At 41.6% G+C, this 20,361-nt stretch overlaps 2 protein-coding genes across 3 annotated transcripts in view; both read right to left on the reverse strand.

Moving 5' to 3' along the window:
- LOC132453835 (ankyrin-2-like) overlaps positions 1–11,642 on the reverse strand; it is a 90,389-nt gene extending 78,747 nt beyond the window's left edge. Inside the window, exon 1 of the mRNA XM_060046829.1 lies at positions 10,949–11,642. Coding sequence (XP_059902812.1) covers positions 10,949–11,077 — 129 coding nt within the window. The 5' untranslated portion in view covers positions 11,078–11,642. The remainder of the gene's footprint in view (positions 1–10,948) is intronic.
- Positions 11,643–13,115: 1,473 nt separating this feature from the next.
- On the reverse strand, positions 13,116–18,447 carry LOC132453832 (histone PARylation factor 1). Of its 2 annotated transcripts, none has more exons than XM_060046823.1 (8): positions 18,298–18,447; positions 17,537–17,714; positions 17,038–17,224; positions 16,372–16,470; positions 16,086–16,239; positions 14,629–14,716; positions 13,581–13,753; positions 13,116–13,410 (listed from the first exon to the last, which is right to left on the reverse strand). In XM_060046823.1, the coding sequence occupies exons 1-8, from the start codon at positions 18,334–18,336 to the stop codon at positions 13,276–13,278; spliced, it is 1,053 nt and encodes a 350-aa protein (XP_059902806.1). In that variant the 5' UTR covers positions 18,337–18,447; the 3' UTR covers positions 13,116–13,275. The 2 variants fall into 2 exon arrangements, with proteins under 2 accessions (XP_059902806.1, XP_059902807.1); XM_060046824.1 differs by having other exon boundaries at positions 17,537–17,743; positions 18,298–18,419.
- Between the last annotated feature and the right edge of the window lie 1,914 nt (positions 18,448–20,361).

The following is a 20,361-nucleotide window of genomic DNA, read 5'->3' on the forward strand; positions in this document are numbered from 1 at the left end:
CACTGAGAAAGGGGATCTATGCTGCAACAGGTGTGATTCACACTTGCTTCCATCTACAGAAGCCATGTTTGTATACCTGAATATAAGTGGCTTGTCATCCCTCCCTGGTCCCCAAAAATCCACGTACCAAAAGCAAACCTGCTCCGTCAAAATATCTACCAACTGTATCTTCATCACATTGAAACAATAATTGTAAATTGTCAAGATAGAAGTAGAAAGTTATTCAGAACACTATCAAATAATTACTATATGCATTTCATCCTGCTCTCAACCTCTCCACCTGCCCCACCCACAACCTGCTTTCCCAAACCAGAGAATTAGCTATTTGTTATTTGTACAGACCTTTCCGTAAGCTAACTAAATCAAATTAGAGAGAGAGACAGAGAGAGAGAGAGAGAGAGAGAGAGAGAGAGAGAGAGAGAGAGAGAGAGAGAGAGAGAGAGAGAGAGAGAGAGAGAGAGAGAGAGAGAGAGAGAGAGAGAGAGAGATAAAGTGTAACGTCACTCTTATATAGACTGGGGCCAAAAAACAAAGGCGGGTGGGAGATTTTAGTCTCCCAGCAGCTGAAGGGCCCTGTAATGCCCTGAGGCACTACACTGTATTAATATAACTCACTTTATAGCACACCTATCTACAGCGGGTTATACAGGGAGGAGCGAGGTAAAGAAAAACAGCTACAAATAAACCACAGCCAACGTTTATTTAACAATTCAAAAGGAGGGAGAGAATATATATCCCACCATGACAATAATTTTGGTTCATTTCCATTTAGTCAATTAGTTAATACAAGTTCCGGTTTGCATTTTGTCTTATTCATTTTGGGACTCTTTTATTGCAGATGCACCAGAGACACTGTGCCCAAAGAGGGAGGGGTTTAAAGATTTGATTGAGCCTGCCATACAAAAAAAATAAAAAATATTGTTGTATGGTCGGCCACATGGCCAGTCCAGCCCTGGGTTTATGTCGATTCTATGATGTAATGTAATGCGATGCCACTGGCAACCCATTCTCCCTGTCCATTATGATGATGCAGATCTCTGGGTCTTTCCTGGGCCAGAGCTCCCAGACACACCGCGGTAACTGCAGGGTGTGGTTAAAGTCTTTCCTGTAAGCAGAGAGTGTGGGAGATGGGAGGGGTGTGGGGAGAGGGCTAAGAGGGGGTATGTAGCACTCAAACCAAAGATCCCATGTACTTGGAAAGTGACCAGATCAATTAACAGCCTGCTTAAGATCACTAACAACCTTCTTACTGTTGTTTTCAAAGGACAAAACACATGTGAGGTCAAAGCGATTGAATGTGTTGTTTACATTTGTTACAGTTCAGGACAACGGGATGGATGTATGTAGATTTAATCAGGGTTTTTCCGGTCAAGGCCCTGAAAATGTGAATTCATTGAGTATTCTTAGACCAATAGCGGGAAGACGGGTAAATGAAGAACAAACCCACTCACTCCCTGACAATCCACTTCTTATCCCCATCTCCAAACTGGGCCTTAACAATCACAAAATGAAGTCTCAATACTTGAACAATGGTAAACAACAAAGGCCAACAACAAAAACTAAATGTTTGCCACCAGTTAGGCCGTAATACTGTAAAACATCCATAAAACAAAAAATATTGAAATCAATTGCATGAAGTCATTGGTCTACTGTGTTGGCAGAGAACGACATTGAGGTCCAAGGACGCTTTAGCAAGCATGAGGATTTCATTATAATGAAAAAAAATTCCACACGAGCACATACCACTACAGAAACCAGGCATAGGGTCATCCTCAGGCACGGGTCATAATAATACTACAACTTACAAGCCAACACACCACGACCCAAACAAACACACTGTAAACATACACATAAATCACCGGACAGGGACCACACCGATGAGCAAGCTTTCCCCTCTTAGAATATTGAATACAGCCCTATTTTATTTTGTTTTCTTTATGGTTAGATGTAAAATGAGACGACTGGATTAAAGTCTCTTATCATTGCTATCATCATTCACCACTGCAATGCCTCACAAATGAAGAGTCACACACACACACACACACACACACACACACACACACACACAATTTATTTTTGAAAGAAAAAAAGGGTGCAGGCTACTATATGTTTTCATTTTGACTCAAACATCAAGGTTTATTTATGAAATACTTAAACTTCAATGGGGAGGGGGGCAAGGGGCCAACAAGAAAGAGCCATTAAGTTTGCCCATACAACCTTGATATAGCAGGATGATACGTCTCAAGGGAGAGAGAGAGCAAGAGAGAGAGAGAGAGAGAGAGAGAGAGAGAGAGAGAGAGAGAGAGAGAGAGGGAGAGAGAGAGAGAGACACACACACGTAACAAGAAAGACAAAACACAAGAGAATTGTATCCCTAAAAAAATGTAATCCCTGTCCTACCAACACACACACAAGCACACACACACACACACAAACACAAACACACACACACACACACCAGTATCCACTATGTAATCCGAAACATTAATTTGAGAAAGGCCTCTTTGTGCCAGCAAGATGACTCAGTGAATAAAGTAAATTACTCTATTTAGAGAACAAATAAACAGTGTTGCCAAACTAAAGATGGATGCTGTGAGAGTCTTAGACGGAATAAAAGGCCTTAGATAATCCCTGTCTAGAAAAGCCTCAAACACAACATCTTCCACCTGAAGTCGTACTTCACTGCACTCAGCTTCTCAATAAGACACATTTCTTTATTTGTTTATGTTTACATTTTCAGCACGTAACCGCTAAGAGACCCAGCTGACACACACACAAGACCACTATCCACTATGTCATCCGAAACAGTCATTTGTGAAAGGCGTGTGTGAGCCAGCAAGATGACTCAGTAAAAGCCTAACCTTCTGGCCTTGCGCCATGCAGCATAGAAGACATTGCAGCAGATATGCAGCAGGGTTCAACCCTAAACAGGCAGAGCAGCGAGCCTCATCTCGTATAGAAAGGCTTCTATGGCCTCTTGGGTGGTGCACTAAGTACCAGCCTGCACAAGCCTTTCCTAGAGGAAATGTGAAGGACTTAGAGGTCAAGAAATGCAGAGTCAGTGATGAGTAAATTCATAAGACACTTCCCACAAGCCCGTACTAAATTAGATTTACAAGGCGCTGCAAGTCGGACCTGTCATTAAGAGGTAGGCTAATACTGCCCCCCTCCCCCCCTAAATAACAGATGAGAGATAACAACTCATGATTGTTATAAAATATTATATACAATAAATCAATTATATCAAATACCTATGTCGACCTAGGTTCTCATTTCATATTATTGTTTGTCTGTATTTCCTGGTATTCTATTGTGATTTTATAGTCTTTCTTATATTCACTTAATTTACGTAATAATTTTGCCATATAACTTAAAATGACACAAAAAGGGAATGCGTTCCATTGCTGTGTCTAGTGAAACGCTGGTTCTGCTTTTACAATTGATACAAATGCCATATGTACTATTGTGCCACACAAACTCGCTCACGTTTACTTCTGAATAGGGCCCGACCGATATTGATTTTTGAGTGCCGATGCAGATTATTTTCAGAGAAAAATTACGATTACGATTTAATCGGCCGATTAAAAACAAAACAAAAAAAAACATATAAAACGTAGTTTTTGATACCTTAAATATACTTTAAACACTTTTGACGAATATGTGAATTGAATGCAGAACCTTTGAGTGTTTTAGAATACATTTAGTCAAAAATTAGTGTAATGTAAAATGTAAAATAAATAACTAACTCCCAATGTGCTGCGCTCGTGAGCAGTGACTAACACGTGCGTGCTGAGCAGTATGGTCTCACCTTTAGAGTCTACAGTATAATAGATTAACATGGCCTGGGACCTAAAGAAAAACAGGCACAACATGCTCAAACAACGCGTCTTGTGTACATTGGTGAGGTGAGCGCGCAGCTGCCTGAGCGAGCGTGCTTTCATGTTGTACGGTAAAAATCTCCTCTTTTTTACTCCAGCTAAAGTTGTTAGTTAGCAAGGCGAGTAGGAGCACAATCTGCAGGATACTAAGTGCAATAACATTTCAAAAAAAAAAAATAATAATAATAAATCGGTTGTAATCGGCGTCTTTTTGGCAGATGTTGATTATTTTCAAAAAGGCTATAATCAGCCGGTCGGGCCCTACTTCTGAATACATTTTATTTTCACGTTGATCCTCTTTAGGGTTCTTTAACATTACCCATTTTATGAGAGATTGTGATCTAAACTGTGTTGTTTATGTTTATTTTCCATATTCCCTGATCCCAAAATCGACTGCTGCTGCACCAAACTGTATGTGAGCGTCAGCAATGATGTACAGCGTTCCTGCCTGGGGTCCCAGGGGAAGACATGACGCTAGCACAGCATTCCCGGTAATAGGTTAAGATGGAGAGCGATGGGAAGGCTGGATGAATGAACAACAAATTGAGGCCCGAATTGGGGCCATCCCACTGTCGGAATATTCCTTGTCACACAGCATTATTGGCAGCTGCCATGAACTTATGCATTCTACTGTATTGATCCAAGGGTTAAAAATCAGGAACATTCGAGGATTGGATTTGCATCAAATTGTTATGGTCCATCGTTTTCTGGATTCAATTCAGTGCATTGTGGGTATGCCTATACATAGAATATTGATCCATGCTTTAGTCATCAGGTTAATTTCTTCAGAGAACAAATAATGCAGTGGTCTAAACTGTTGCAAAACTAAAGATGAATGCCGTAAAGAGTTAGATGGAATAAAAAGCCTAAATGATCCATGTCTAGAAAAGCCTCCAATGAAACATCTTCCACATAAAGTCTTACTTCTCTGCATACAGCTTCACAATAAGACACATTTCTTGAGTATATATTTACATTTACACCACGTTACAGCTGAGAGACACAGAGACGATTCTATAAGTTGAGACGTGGCTAACAAGCCATAAAATGACCTCCCAGTTGAACACATATTTAATAATGAAGCGTGTGACCTCGAACCCAGTCAGCCACATGAGTAACGCTGAGTGACACTGGGAGAGAGCAGAGAAGAGGCAAACTCAGGCCACAAAAAGTGGCGTATAGACACTTCAGGCTAGAGCGACTATTGTAAGGGAGTTCTTCCTTACCCTTTGCATGGAGCCAATATAATACTGAAGAAGAATCCAGAAAAGTGTCAAATTTAAAAAAATTATTCAAGCATAATACATTTAGATGAACACACAGATTACTTATTTCCAAGAGGAACAGGTAAAATAAAGCCGGTTGTACGCTTAATTGAGGTGGAAACAGGGAGAGGTCAACGCAAGAGCTACTGGATTTGATTCAGTGTAGTGTGTTTTGGCCTACATGAATATGCAATGAAATGAAGAGGTGAAAGGAGAAGAAGGCAATTGGCTACCCTTGTGTTATTAACCACCTTGCAGTAACACACACACAATAGTAAGTGAATTACCAAGCTTTGATAGAAATGCAACGGAACTAGTGAAGATGTGGGCGGGGATGGGAGGGTGAGAGTAGGGACGGGAGTGCTGTAGGAGCTGGGGAGACGGAGGGTATTTATGTTGAAGTTGTTTCTCAGAAGTCCATTGATCTCCTGCCCTCCCTGTTTTCCTCTAACGGGAAACAGGATTATGAAGCAATAATGAATAATTAACAACTAAATGCACCACAGTCCAAATCCCCTGTCCTTACGGCTTGAGACTGCTCCAGGATATTGACTTGATGTTCCAACCTTTTCCTATTTTTTGACCAAACATAACTGCAGAGATTGTTATTAAGGACACAATAGAATACATCCTAGATGAACTACAATGTATTCGATTTGTGCAATATAAATCCATATGTTGTGTTTCATATAACTGTGCATACACTCTGAAAGGATTTAAGGGTAACTGCTGATTCATCCTTGGAACTACATTAGGTTTTACTGATTAATTATTAATATACTTCGGCATTTTTTTCTAACTGCATTTTCCCATGAAGTTAAGTAAGCTGCATATTCAGAACAACAACAACAGCAATATATATTCATCTAACATTATGTACTATATATAAGAATACTATATGTATCGCTATGATGGAAGCCACCGGTAGGACTCATGTAGGTAGTTGACATGTGTACTGTCTAATACTATGTCTATTTAAACATAACGTGTTACAACATAGAGGATAGTGTCAAATCCACAGGGATGCTCCACTGCAACTGTGCCCCCAAAATTAAAAGTCATGAGCATCTGAAAATGTCCATGTATTGCCATGTTGACGTATCCTTACTGGACTCCAGCAGAAATACTGGAAGCATCGATCAGTGTGGTGAAAACGTTGTAACCTGTGTTCAATTCACTGTCGCCTATAGATGGAATCAAAGTTAGTGGATGAAGTAGCTTCAATTATCTCAATTATTGAAGACACCGAACGTCTAAAATGGGTACTGCGGTCCAAATTCACAATATTGGCGAAAGTCCCTTAGCCTATCGTAGCTCATGCCGGTGGCCAGGTTGAGGAGACTGGATGAACCAGAGCACGAAAGAAGCCCAGCAGAACATTATATGGTGGCTTTTCAGGTTGGGTAGAATTTAGTAAAAGCTCTGTTGATTCCATCAGTTGGTCTGATTCCATTGTTGCAAAGTATATTTTCATTACTGTTTAATCACATGAAAATAAGAATTGTTTAGTTCGCGTTACCTAAGTTAGAGCCCTTTATATCTCAACGGGGAGCGGGTCCTCTTCTGCCGCGTTTCCACTGCAGGGTGCGGTACGGTTCGGTTCGCCTCAGTCCGGTAGGGAGGGGGCGGTATAGCCCACCTCAGTTCCGAGGTTGCGTTTCCACCGCCGACAGTAACCTTTATGGTAGGCCGGATGTCGATCGCCGCGGCAGCTACGTAAAAATCGTGACATCATAGCAACGCGACACAGTGTAGCCTGCTCAATAAAAACAATGGAAAAGTTGAACGCAACACATTAAACCAAGTGCTACCATGGAAGTCTTCCAGCAACAGTTCCTGGCCTTTATGCTTTTCATATGGCAGTTGATCAACTCCCGAATGCAAGCTTTGTTTGACGAAAGTTTGGAAGCTACTGTTTGTTTGTTTTTATCCCCACGTCACCCGGAAGTGATGATTCCGTCGACCAAACAACGGAGGGGGTGTGTAGCTCGAGTTTTCCGGCACCCTTTCAGGCGTCTCAGTACCCCAACAGAGGAGTACTGAAGACGAGGGCAAATCGAGGACGGCTCAGTCCGGGTCACGCCCACTTTTGGCGGTGGAAACGCAATCCGTACCGCACCTTGCACTGCAGCCCAGAACGGACAAACGGCTTGAGAGAGATTGCGTTTTGAAGTTCTAGGAAGTTCCCCATGGCTACCACTCATTTGTGATTCCTTCTTTGTACCGTTGGTATGTAGGAGTGTTACAAGGAACGAAGTTGTAGATGAAATCCTCCACACACCGTGGTGTAATGTGTCCAAGAAGCTTATCCTTCTCGGACACAAACATCAAAAGTAACTGGTGGCCAGACGGAGCTCCACACATCCAGACACACCGCAACCATGCTTCACACATCCAGACACACTGCAACCAAGCAACGAACATGTTCAATGCATAAGGACCTTTAATTTAAGGTATATTTTTACAATTACAGACTAAACAACTAAATACAAATCAAAAATCTGTCAAAGAATCTTCACTTGACACTTGGCTATTCCATGCTGTAGTAGACGATAACATGATGTTGGTACCTACTGGCCCATTATACAATACAGGCCATGACAGCCCCCCGTAGTCCAGGGAAATTGAGGGCTGAAAGGGAGGATTCAGGTGGCTGCAATCTGGAACATCGTGGCTAGTGGCCACACTGAATTTTTCACACTCTTATGACATATGGTAAATCTATGATTCACAGTACGTTATTAGCTAGCTACATACCACCTTTAAGGTAAGATTAATGTTGTTTTTTTAAATGTGGTAATATGTATTTTATGATCTTCAACATAGTAATCTATGCCATTTTTGCATTGTAAAATACCACTATAATTTAGTAAATTATGCATTGTTTATTTAGTTTTTTTGCCAGTAATGGGCATATAGTTACACATGATTCATTATTTTAGTCTTTAATCGCAAAGTGTAGAGGACTTTGGAGGACTCACAACTTCCAAACAGACCATGGTTATTAGACCTGAGCATCCATCTTTGGATGAAACATAGACACTAACAATAATCGTATGTACTCTGTAGTAAATACTTCCACAAAGTACATTGTTTAAACAATAGGTGTTTTAACAATAATTAAATAAAATGTTGTTAGTAATTGTGTGATAGGTTCTACTGTGGGGACTATAATAATAAATAATGTAATAAATAATGCATTGTGGCTGTACAGTGCAGTAGCAGGTGATGTCATCCGGCCTCATCCAGAGGACAGAGAAGGATGTAACCACCAAAAACAACCCTCTGATGATTGCCCGACAACAACACTTTAGCTACTTGTTATAATGAGAGGTAAGTACTGGAGTGGTTGACTTGAAACCACTCCACTGTTTGTTGATAAGCATTTAACCTCAATGACTAGAGTTTTCTAAGGGAGACGGTGTAATCTGTCCGTCTGCTTCATTCAAATATTCCATCAAAATATTCAGGGGAGAGACGGAGAAACATAGGATAGTAGACGAGAGAGAGAGAGAGAGAGAGAGAGAGAGAGAGAGAGAGAGAGAGAGAGAGAGAGACAAATGGAAAGAGAAAATGAATGTCAAATGTGACAGGGAAAGCTGACCTCTTGGTTTTATTAATAAATCACAGAGAAAGACAGACAGACAGACATACAGTATAGACATTAGACAGCTTAGACAAATCGATAAGAGATAGATACATGGATGGCTGGATGGATGGATGGATGGATGGCTGGATGGCTGGATGGATGGATGGATGGATGGATGGATGGATGGATGGATGGATGGATGGATGGATGGATGGATGGATGGATGGATGGATGGATGGATGGATGGATGGATGGATGGATGGATGGATGGATGGATGGATGGATGGATAGATAGATAGATAGATAGATAGATAGATAGATAGATAGATAGATAGATAGATAGATAGATAGATAGATAGATAGATAGATAGATAGATAGATAGATAGATAGATAGATACAGTAGAGGCAAATAGATAGATAGAAGGATAGAAAAACAGACGTACCGGACAGATGGATTGATATAGTCAATATAGAGCACCTAAATAGAGGAAGGCAGGGGAATGGATTAGAGCACCTTGTCACACCCATGGACAGGCTGAAGGAATATATGGAGAAGCAAGGCCCAGCCACTCTTATTGGGACGGAGCCATAATTCTTCAGGACAATCGCCCTAGGATGAGTCAGTATTTTTAGACCTACATGCAAGCACTGCCATCACAATGCTTCCTGGTTTTTTCTCTCTCTCGCTCTCCTCATTCTCCTTTTTGAAGAAAGTGTCATTTTATAGGAGCAGGTGTGTGTGTGTGTGTGTGTGTGTGTGTGTGTGTGTGTGTGTGTGTGTGTGTGTGTGTGTGTGTGTGTGTGTGTGTGTGTGTGTGTGTGATGGTGCATGTGTTTATGTGAATGTGCCTGCATGTGTGTGCAAGTGCCAGAGAGTTAGTGAGTCCGGTGCAAGCAGCACTATAGTCCATTACTGAAATCTAATAAGCATGAGAGTGCATTCAGACAGGAAGCAGACAGCTACCCTCTCTTTATCCTTCACTGGACATATGTGAGAAACGTGAACCAGCACAAATGTAACCAACACGCCAAGACCATGATAAACATTATTACATTCTTATGGTTCCTGTTCAAAATATCCTATTCGTTTTGCATGATAATATCATGTAACCATGTATGAAAATATACTATAAGAGCAAACTTTACAGTTTGCTTTTTAACAGTCACTATAGTCCTTAATAATAATGTTAAATAAGGTATATAATAATATTTGTAATATTTGACAAATAACGGAAGAGCTTTAATGAACCTGTGTCGACGGATACTTTTTGGTCACCTGTGTCTGAAATATAGGGAAAATTATCAATAACCTAATAAATAATATAGCATGGTAATACTGTGTTTGAGATTTATCATTATCATGCTCTGGATTTCCTGGGTTTGGATTGGTGGGTGGTTTGGTGTGACCTGGCCCCAAAACATTGCAAAACCCTGCTCCAGATAGCCAGTAAGGATTCCAAAAATAACAATCTAACTTTACATTCCTTATCACCAAGATGTCAGGCCTTGATGAGTGAAGTCATCCATGCTGAAAGAAAGTTATCGAGGGGCTAACCTGCGCGGGTTCTTACACAAAGGAAATAGGTTGGGTTGGCACCCGTATCCAACTGACACAAGCCGGGGTCACAACACAACCTAGTGCAGCCTGGGGCTTTATGACCAACTCTATCCCTCACTCACAACACATTGAATGCATTGAATTAATCTATGGAGGTGGAGGAGAACCCGACCCATAAAATACCCCAAAGATGTGTTGATATTTGGACGAGCTGGCTTAACTTGAGATAAGGGAAAGCAGGATAGCATGGTTGAAGATGTTAGCCTGTTCAACTATACAGCCCAACTGGCATTGTGGACCCAAGCTTGGCACTGTATAGTCTGGTGGTCACACGCTGATGTTTATTCTGAGGACTGGAAGCTTTGACGCACACAACATGAATCGATTTAGTCGCCCTGTCACACCGCACTCATCATCGTCCCTCTAAATAAATAAACGGGTCATTTCTTTGTCTGCTGAAGAGCTGTTCATTTTTGTGATTTAAAAAAATCTCGAGCATGTCAGTACTAATTTGGGGGCAGTGGTACTGATGTGGTAGCTAGGACAACGCCTATCCACAGCGCAGCATCCTCAGCTGCTCTACTGCATGCCATCGACACCGACTCCTGCAGCCAACGCACGGCTAGCTAGACCTGCAATGTACTAAAACACACTAACCTGTCGTATACGGTTCTGATGCAGTGGCGGTGGTCCTCCCTCGGGGGTCGTGTTGTTAGAAGAGGCCATCTTCAAGTCTCGATCGGAGCCACCGCCCCGACCGTGACTTTCCTCGGAGCTTCTCGACATTCCGTCCCGAGGAAAGGTGCAGGCGAGACGCGGGACGGAATTTTCCTCTTTCCTGGGTTGAAGTGGGCTTCACTCACAATCCTCAAGGTTTGGAAAGGCCCGGGATCATTCCGCAGCGTTCATTTTGTTGAGACAAACGGAAACCAAATATGAAGCTGAGATTGTTCGCCGAGCAGCTCTCTAACCTGTTCGTATCAGAACCTCCGCAGGAGCCAGCGCACCCCTCCCCTCCTAGCGGCTCTGCAGCAGTCTTATAGCAGGGGATCCGCTGTGTAACAAGCTAGTTAGATCAGTTGACAGCCTGTAGCCCATGCTTTGCCGTAGAGAGCTCTAGCTTGAACAGGTAGGCCCGTCTTTAGTCAAGGGTCTAACTAAAACATTGTTTCCATATCATAACACACACACACGCTTTTCTGGGATGGGCTTGTCAGGAGATGGACAACGCAATGCAACGCCCTCCTCCTCCCATCCCTGTGCAGTGCACCCTGTGCCCGCCTCTTACCATGATCTGGGAAGTGCTGCTGAAAATGAGTTGGACTTCACCGATAACAAGGGATCTCAGCCATCATTGTATGTTTATTACTAACCGTAGCCTGGACATGTAGGCATGACCCCCAAATAATAATGAAAATGTACACCCCCATCTACGGCTTAAATGGTCTAGTCATCCTACAAGACATCAGGGTAAGGTTGCAGTGATTTTGATCCTAAAAAGAAATATATAGGCCTACGTGTATTAAAATTGTGCTTTTACAAAAAAAAAAAAAGGGTGCATCGCCATGGACTCTCCATAATGGTTTGGACAATGTTTAGACAATGGGTGAAAGCGGTTGCTAGCAGGGTTGTCGCTTTTTCATCTTATTTGGAGATCCCCAAAAGCTAGGTCGTGATTCCGAGCGGTCGCCTGTTGAAGCGCTCCCGCACCCTCATAACTGACATCCACGGTTCAAATATCATTGTTCTTCCGTTGTAAATTTAGAGACTATTGATTGTTTGTCCCTCAATTAGAAGATAATTCTTTAAATATGTTTATATCGGGTATGGGATACAAGCATTGAACCAGGATATGTTACATGTGTAGACTGGTGATTGTTCAGATTGGCTGAAATTTACACCAACTTTGTTTTAAATCCAGTATTTAATATACATTTAAGTAATGGTTGAAATTAGCTGAAGTTGTGCCGAAATAACAGAAACTACCCAGAAGATGAACACCGATTTGGTGGCCTTTTCCAAAATCCAGTGGGTTAAAGGTAACATATTATACCACCAGGTGTAAGTGTGAATTAGCAATTACAAGCCGTTTGGAAATCTGCCTCATCTGACATCACAAGTGGGTGTGTCCACCTAGATGTATGACGAATAGATGAGCAAAGTTTGCTAAAGTCCACTGGGTAGGCTGGTAGACTGATCTATCCAGCACACATCGGTAGGTAGGATACGCCCACTTTTGATGTCAGAAGAGGCAGGTTCTCAAAAAAAAGGTTAATCACACTCACAACTGGTGGTATAATTTGCCCCCTATAAACCTCTGGTTCTAATGGGTGTAAGAAATGTACATACCTATTCCACGTGGTATACACAGGACGAACCAATGCTAAGAGTTTTGCTGCCATCATCAGGGATAGCCTACCCAATGTTACACATCAAACATATACTAAATTACAACAATTTAAAAAGTGGTGTATAGGTGCAACTTAGCATATGCTTTAAATTTGAAGTCCTCTCCAATTTTATCACTTGACGGGTTTAGACTTCACTTATTTAAAGGTTGATCTCAGGGGGTATGTGTTAAGTAGAAGAGGTGTCAAGAAGAGGTGTCAAACCTCTTCAATATATTTCTACATTGGTAAAGCATACATGTTCCGAAATTACTTATTTCATTTCCATTCATACACTGCCCTCCATTTCACGTTATTAAAAGACTTTGGTTAAAATGATGCCTCATGTCCAAAAAAAAATATTAGGAGTTGTTGCAGATCATGAATAGAATATGACCGCTAAATCATGAACTTCATAAAGCTTAAAAATCAGAGAATTTTAAAAATATAAAATGAATACTTTATTTAACATCTACTTTTCACAAACAAGACAATTCAGTTGGCAGGACAAAGGCAGCACCACCAATGCCAACATCATTGACACTGGGAAAAACCAAATAAACAGAGAAAGCTGAACACGAGTGGGACACTAAGCGGCTACTGGGCAGAAAGTTGATCGAGGTTGTCATGGGAACGGCTGCTGAGGTGGGCCTCCAGGATCTCAGCGAACAGGTTCCTCTTCAACAGGTTATAGGCCAAAGGGAGCAGCTGTCTGATCACCTTGTAGAAATACTGTTGGACAGAATGTGAGCATTAGAGACGCATTCAGAACTTCCTGACTAGGTGGAAATTATGGTAGGAAAGGAGATAGGAAATGTGGTTATTATTATATTAGGAGAGCCCCCTAATAAGGATACTGTCCCCCCCCCCCCCCCCACCCCAGCGGTTGTGGATCATCTCACATGTGAGCCATAGCAGAACAGGTCCATCCCCAGCTCGTAGCCCATGCCGTAGTCACACTCGTCGTTGGCAAACTGGACGAAGGTGATCATCTCCTGCAGCGGTCCGAAGGCCTTCACCCTCTCCTCGTCGCTGCGGGCCTCGGCGATGGCCTTGCAGATCTTCTTCATGCCGGCTAGAGGAGAAGAGGGGGTTGAATGGATCGCCCAAGATCTATCTAATCTGCCCAGATAAGAGGTGCACCAGACTATAGGACATGATGGGTTGGACAGACCCAATACTCTTTAAGCAATGAGTATCCACCATTTGTACCTTTTTATATTCAAATAAGCAGACCAAAGCAACAACACCGAATTAATGAATACAGAAGCGCTGAATTTTCCGAGGAACCATAACATTTCTAGCAGATGGAAGGACAGTACACGATGCTTGCTACTCATGGATAGACCCTACTGTACTATTCACGGGTATACCTCATAATACATCCAGGGTACTATCACATCTATGGGTACTACTAGCACTGTGGCAGAACACACTGCACCACTTGTATTGGCCATCACGCTTGCCTTGCCGTCAGATGGTCATCCATACTAGGCGACTGGGAGCATGCGGGGATCCACACACTCATGATCGACAGGTTTGTTGCCTAGTTGGTAGGGCCAGGTGCATTACCACCACATACTATGTTGAGTGCAGGCAAGTGGTCGGAGCAGCTCTGGTACGGTTGCTTTGGTCTTAAATAACCCTGCGCAACAGTAAAAAAGATATAACATAAGGAATCTAAAATAGCTTGGAGATAAATGTGGCATTATGAAATGATTAGTTCCCTGAAAAAAGGTTGTCCCTTTGAAAAATGCCTTTTTAGTGGGGCTTTAAAGGGAGGAGTGGAATTATTTTGGTTGGATACTTAAAATATCCAGTTTACTCTAGCTGGTTTCTCCAACATTGCCCACCCTTCGCATTCATTTTGGGGTTGCAGATCGGTGGTCTAAAGTTTATAATGACACCTACCCTACTTTGAGGGAATGAGGCCAGTGGCCCGGGACTCACCGTCTGTCTCCGGCAGTTCTCTATATCCAACATCATTCTTGTCTACAGGAACCACAATACCAGCCCCGTGGAATGTCTTGGTCACAACCTAGGGTGCAACAAAACACAGGGTTAAAAGGTGAGAATCTGCATTATATATGTAGGAGGGATTTGGTTGAGATCTGATTGTTAATCCTTCGTCGTCCATTATTGACCATAACAGGAGTACTGTATTTGTGATTGTATGCATGCCCAATTGCTTTCAGTTCCTTCATAAGTGATCTTAACAATATGAAAAAGAGATTATTGTGCGGGTTGTGTTTAGATCTACAGCTCTTTGTACACAGGGTTCATGTTATTTACATATTTGCAGCAGCTTGCTGTTGAAAAAACATCAACAACAACAGTAGCGCAAGAAGGGATGCAAAAAATCTCAAAAATCTCTAATCGAATACACAGTTCAAAACACAACAAGTTTTTTACCTGCTTTTCACTGTTGAATAGCTAGTCGGATATTCTGCTAAACAGTGATGTTTATGTTATATCCATTGACTTATCTAGTATAATCACGTTTAGTTTGACTACACGCAGAGGACTCTTAAGTTACCTGCGTCAGATCATTTTAATTCGGAGCGCGAATATCAGTAAAATATTTATAACTAAATTAAAGAAAACTAGTCCAGCAGTCACGAAAGGTATTGACACCCACACGCATTCCCCTATCCCAGCGACCACCATTTTCTGACAATTTGTAGTGACAATTCAGTAGAGGGCAATTCCATAAGTGCCCCCAAACGATTCGGAGTGAATCCGAGTCACGGCTCATGAGTAAATGGCAAATACCAAGTCTAAGAAATGTTGGCAATTGGGGTGGCACAGGTTGAGTGTTTGAATGTGTCCGGAAATTATAGTGCCCCCTAATGGCGAAACGCTCCCGAACTTTTTGGAAATCCAAGTTCCAGGGATACATATGTGTGAGATAGTTGGTGTTGAGATACCAAATAAAAAATTATATTTAGTACAAATAGAATAGGTGAATAAATTCTCTCTCTCCCCCCCCTCTCTCTCTCTCCCCCCCTCTCTCTCTCTCTCTCTCTCTCTCTCTCTCTCTCTCTCTCCCCCTCGCTATCCCCCCACGACTCCTCCGTCCTCTTCGTGGAAGTTAAGGAAAACGTTGTGCAAGATAGACCATTGGTACAGCACGTGGCTATCCACGAAAGTCGCAACCCAGAGACACAGCGTGATTATTCTCAGAGCTGACTAAATTAGTATTTTTTTATGTCAAGTTCATGCATACAAAAAGGTAGCAATGAAGCATTTCCGACCAAAATGTACATTAACCGACGGGCATAGTCCCTCTTAAAATATGTAGAAAATGCATTTAAATGTACTGGTGAAAAGAGAATCACAACCGACCTAAAATAAAGTGGTTTGATCTCACATAACTCATCATCCATCCAGCCTGCTGTGCTCACTACCTTCTTGTCCCTCAGCTTCATGTCTTTGGTTTTCTGTTCCAACGAGAGGCCAAGAGTCTCCGCCTTGCCTCTCAACTTGCTCTCCAGGTTCTCCAAGGATTCCCCTTTTCCTTTCTGAACACCCCTCTCTTTTCTCTTCCGCAGCAGGAACAGGCTGGGATAGACACAAAACATAACAGCAGAATTAGCAGAGGAAAGAATAACAGCAATGTTTTGTAGAGGATCTTGTAAGTGAAATCTAATAGGGCGTTGAAAAACACAAACCCTAGAGACAGTGTTAACTTACAGGACAGCAGCGAAAACGTTGTCTCCCAGCTGTGATATGCCACAGCCCTTCTTGGCTTCATTTTCCCCAACGAACGAAGGAAGAGAGTCAGGAGTGTCTCTAATTGGTTCATAAGAAAGAAAGAAAGAAAGACATAATTAATATATAGTAATCCTTGCATATTACACAGAGCTTTAGATAGGCAAGTACTGAAGTCTGCTCTAAGTCAGTGGTTCCCAACCTTGGACTTCAGGTGTAACCACTAAATTTTCATCAACAACAACTATCAGAGATCACCTCATATAGAAATGGTATTAATTATACTACACAAGCAGTGGTTGAGCAAAGAGGCCCAGTGCCGCCTTAAGTCAAAATTATTACTGCAAGGTCAGAGGGAAAATGCTGCCCATGCTCCCAGTGTGTTCATCTAGCAGACACAAATCAACACAAAGCATCATTGGAAAACGTGATGGAATGAACAAAGCGACACCATCTTTTAACAACTAACAAGCAATAATAATATATTTACTGAACAAAGTATTTAGTTTTTTCAATGACAGGTAATGAATTTATAATAATTTATAATATTTAAAAAGTATATTTCAAGAATAAAATACCAAAATACTCTATGACATTATCCCAAATATACCAATGTCGGAGATGAAGACAGTAGAAGGCTGTGTATACCTGTAGTAGCCCATGTGATGCTGGGTGTCTGCACAGCCCTGCAGTATGCTTTGGAACTCAGGGGGGTCGTAGAAGTACCTCCAGTGCAGGTGGAGGTGTTGCTGAGGATTCTGGGTATTTTTATGCGCCCCAGCCAAAATGTCAAACGGACCGACCAACCGCAAACCCAGTGTGTCCATCAACGCATCTGAAGAGATTAACACAGCACATTTGAAATGTAAAGTACCACCGTGCACAGAGATATTGACAATGTCATAGTGTTAAAGATACAGTATGTTCCCTTTATATTTTAGTTTATTTAAAAAAGGTATCAAGTAACAGGGGCCGATTATTAAACCAATATGAAAGTGGAAACAACATCAAAACATATATTAATTGATTGAACCTAAATGAGACAATGATGAAATATTGTTAAATTATGCATAAACATACAACTCCTTAGTAAGAAATAGTGAGAGATCGAAGGTAGAAAGAAAAAATATATAAAATAAAAACATACCTCTGGGGTCATCCGGACAAAGGCCTTGACAAAAGTCCCAAAAATGGTATAGATCTTCTGGCATCTGAAGCTTGTAAAGTTGAACGATCTGCTCTCGGAGCTCGGAGCTCACCTTAGCTGACGGTACTGGTTCGGACCCGTCAGTGCAGGCTCTCTTCGGCGGACCTGATGCCGACTCCTGCACAACAGCACAACTCCTCTTTAGGTCTGTCCGTGCAACACACAGCAGAGGGAGTAGTGGGGCTATGGAGAACATCCTGCAACACGACGCTCCTGACAACGTATGTTACCATATGATGAATGCATCAATCGCATAATGAATGAATGATGCACTATGACCGTTTTAACGTTTAAACAAACCACTCCATTAGTCAATTAAACAGGAGTGGCGACTTCGGCGAGTAGTTAACAAGCAGCTGCCCTTTTGCTCTAGTATTGGATTTTAACACTGGAAAAACTTAGAAACGAATGGAATCAGGTAGAAACACGTAATATGCATCTGTTGAATATCTGTATTTGTTGAAGAGCAGTGTCCACACTTTGACGGAGACACTGATGGGGAAGGCTTCATACATGGTCCAGGGACAGAGCTGCCATGTTGCAGAGCCCCAGTGCTGGGTTACCCTACAGCAGCTAGGGGTCCATTCAAATGATTAGACTTTTGCTCCCATATAACTTAACACGCCTCTGTTTCTACATTTGGGTACATTCAGAAACACGTGTCTGAACACCACGATAACGTTAAAGTAGTGGTCCATTACCTTAACCGATTTTGGTTTTCTTTTCGCGCGCCCTGTCATATTCTTCCTCCCGTCCGTCAGTCAATGAGCTTCTTCTTCTTCTTCTTTCAGACGTTAACGGGATCCTAGTAGGGCGTCAGGCGCAATGCTGCCGCCCACAGTTCTGGAGGTAGCCACTAATAGGACAAATGGAAAATGCATAAAAAGGAATAAAAGATCAAACAAAACCGAATCAAAATCAAACACTTGCTAACAATCCTATGGTGAGAAATTATAGGTAAGCAAGTGTTCTAAGAGGAATAAAAAAACAGGCATATGAAAACTATGAATCATCATGCAGTTCCACACCAAGCATGTAGAGGTTCTATATTCTCAAAAATAAAATACCATGAATCGAATGTGAGGAGGGTGTAACATAGGCCTACTGTGAATGGGATACTGTTTATAGCAAGGTAAGTATTTCAGAGTCCAAGGTGCAGAATGGTGTAATTTTATAATTCTGACTTTCACATCGACATTGCTCCCTGCAGACACCATATGAGGTTCAGCATTTAAAAAAAATTCTCCATAACTGCATCTGTGCTCTTCAAGTCATCCTCTATTCAAACACCATTCCTCGATATGTGTAAGGCACCCTTGCCAGAGGGAAGCCATACATGGAAAGCCCCATCTTTACGTGCCCGATCTACCTTCCAAACAACACTACAGGTTATACAGTGTACTACAAATCCTGCTTCAGTCAAAGTGCCGGTGACAAACCAGGGTCCAGGCTCCTGGTGTCCGTGCCAGCGGATAGGTATCCTCAGCACGACATGACGAAGCATCTGTATGATATGAACCTGTAACAAGTAAATGTATAAAAAATATATTGTTATTTTAATACTTTGTGTCTGTTCAATGTTTTTGTTCGTAAAACTCTGGGTCCTATACCAAAGCAGTTTATGTGGGCCCCCTTCCTCTCTTGATCCATGTATTTCACGCATTTTTTAAATATTGTAGCAGGCTTGTGTGTGGTTTTCTATCCACACTACCAAGTTGATTAGACAATCACACAACAAAAAGAGCAGTTCACAGTCAATGGTGATTTATTTAGGGGGTATTTACATCCAGAGCCCCCCTCTGGATGTAAATACCCCCTAAATAAATCACCTACCTCAGTTAGAGCACATGCCTCAATCAGTCCATTTGTCCAGTTTCCACGGGTCGTCGCCAGAATTGTTCTCATCTGAAGCAGTCGGTCCACGTTGGGGTAATCAGACTTGGTCCTATCGTTTGCAGTATCGTACTCCCAGAATATCACACAAATGCTTTCTGTAGTTGTGACAGATGAATGCCCCTCAGGATGTTGGCCTTCGTTGACCTCTCCTTCATATGGGCCAGATAATGGCTCCTTTCTCCATTTGGTCAATTTAATTAATGCATTAATACAGTGTTTAACGTTTTACTTTGATTGTGACAATTCTTAGTTCACCTTAAAATATAACGGAATTGAGAAATAGAATGAGGTCATTGAATATAGAGAGATGTGTGTGTGTAATCATCATACTTCATCTCCTTTCTCAACATACATGTAGCCAACAATTACTTTAGGATGGTCAATGAGGTTTGCTTGGAGTATCATGCTGAAGAGAACATTAATATTGTCGTGCTTATTTATGCTCCTTTCAGTTGCTCCTTGCAAGTGCTACAAATGATTGCTAAAAATACCTTTTATCTCCAACTGTGGCTGTTTCTGAAACTGAGGTTAAACTTTGATGGGTATTTTATTTGATAGGTATTTTATTAATTTGATAGATATGTCGTATGACATTTTAGGTAGAATGCTGATCAATTCATGTGATACAATGCAAGTATGCTTGCATACTGCCTGATATGAGATGAAACCATTCTTAGCAATGTTGTATATATCTAGTCAGTTGAGGTGTCTTCATGTAATTGTTGTAGTTGATATGTATGCATATGTATGATATGTATACAAAAATATGTATGCTTTGCAAAATGTTCAATTATTTGGAAGCTGAAGATGAAATTGACACTCAATTGCAGCCGACTGGTGTTTCTGGTATGAATAATATGTTCTGTCCG

Source organism: Gadus macrocephalus, chromosome 3, assembly GCF_031168955.1.
Source record: "Gadus macrocephalus chromosome 3, ASM3116895v1".
Taxonomy (NCBI): Eukaryota; Metazoa; Chordata; class Actinopteri; order Gadiformes; family Gadidae; genus Gadus; species Gadus macrocephalus.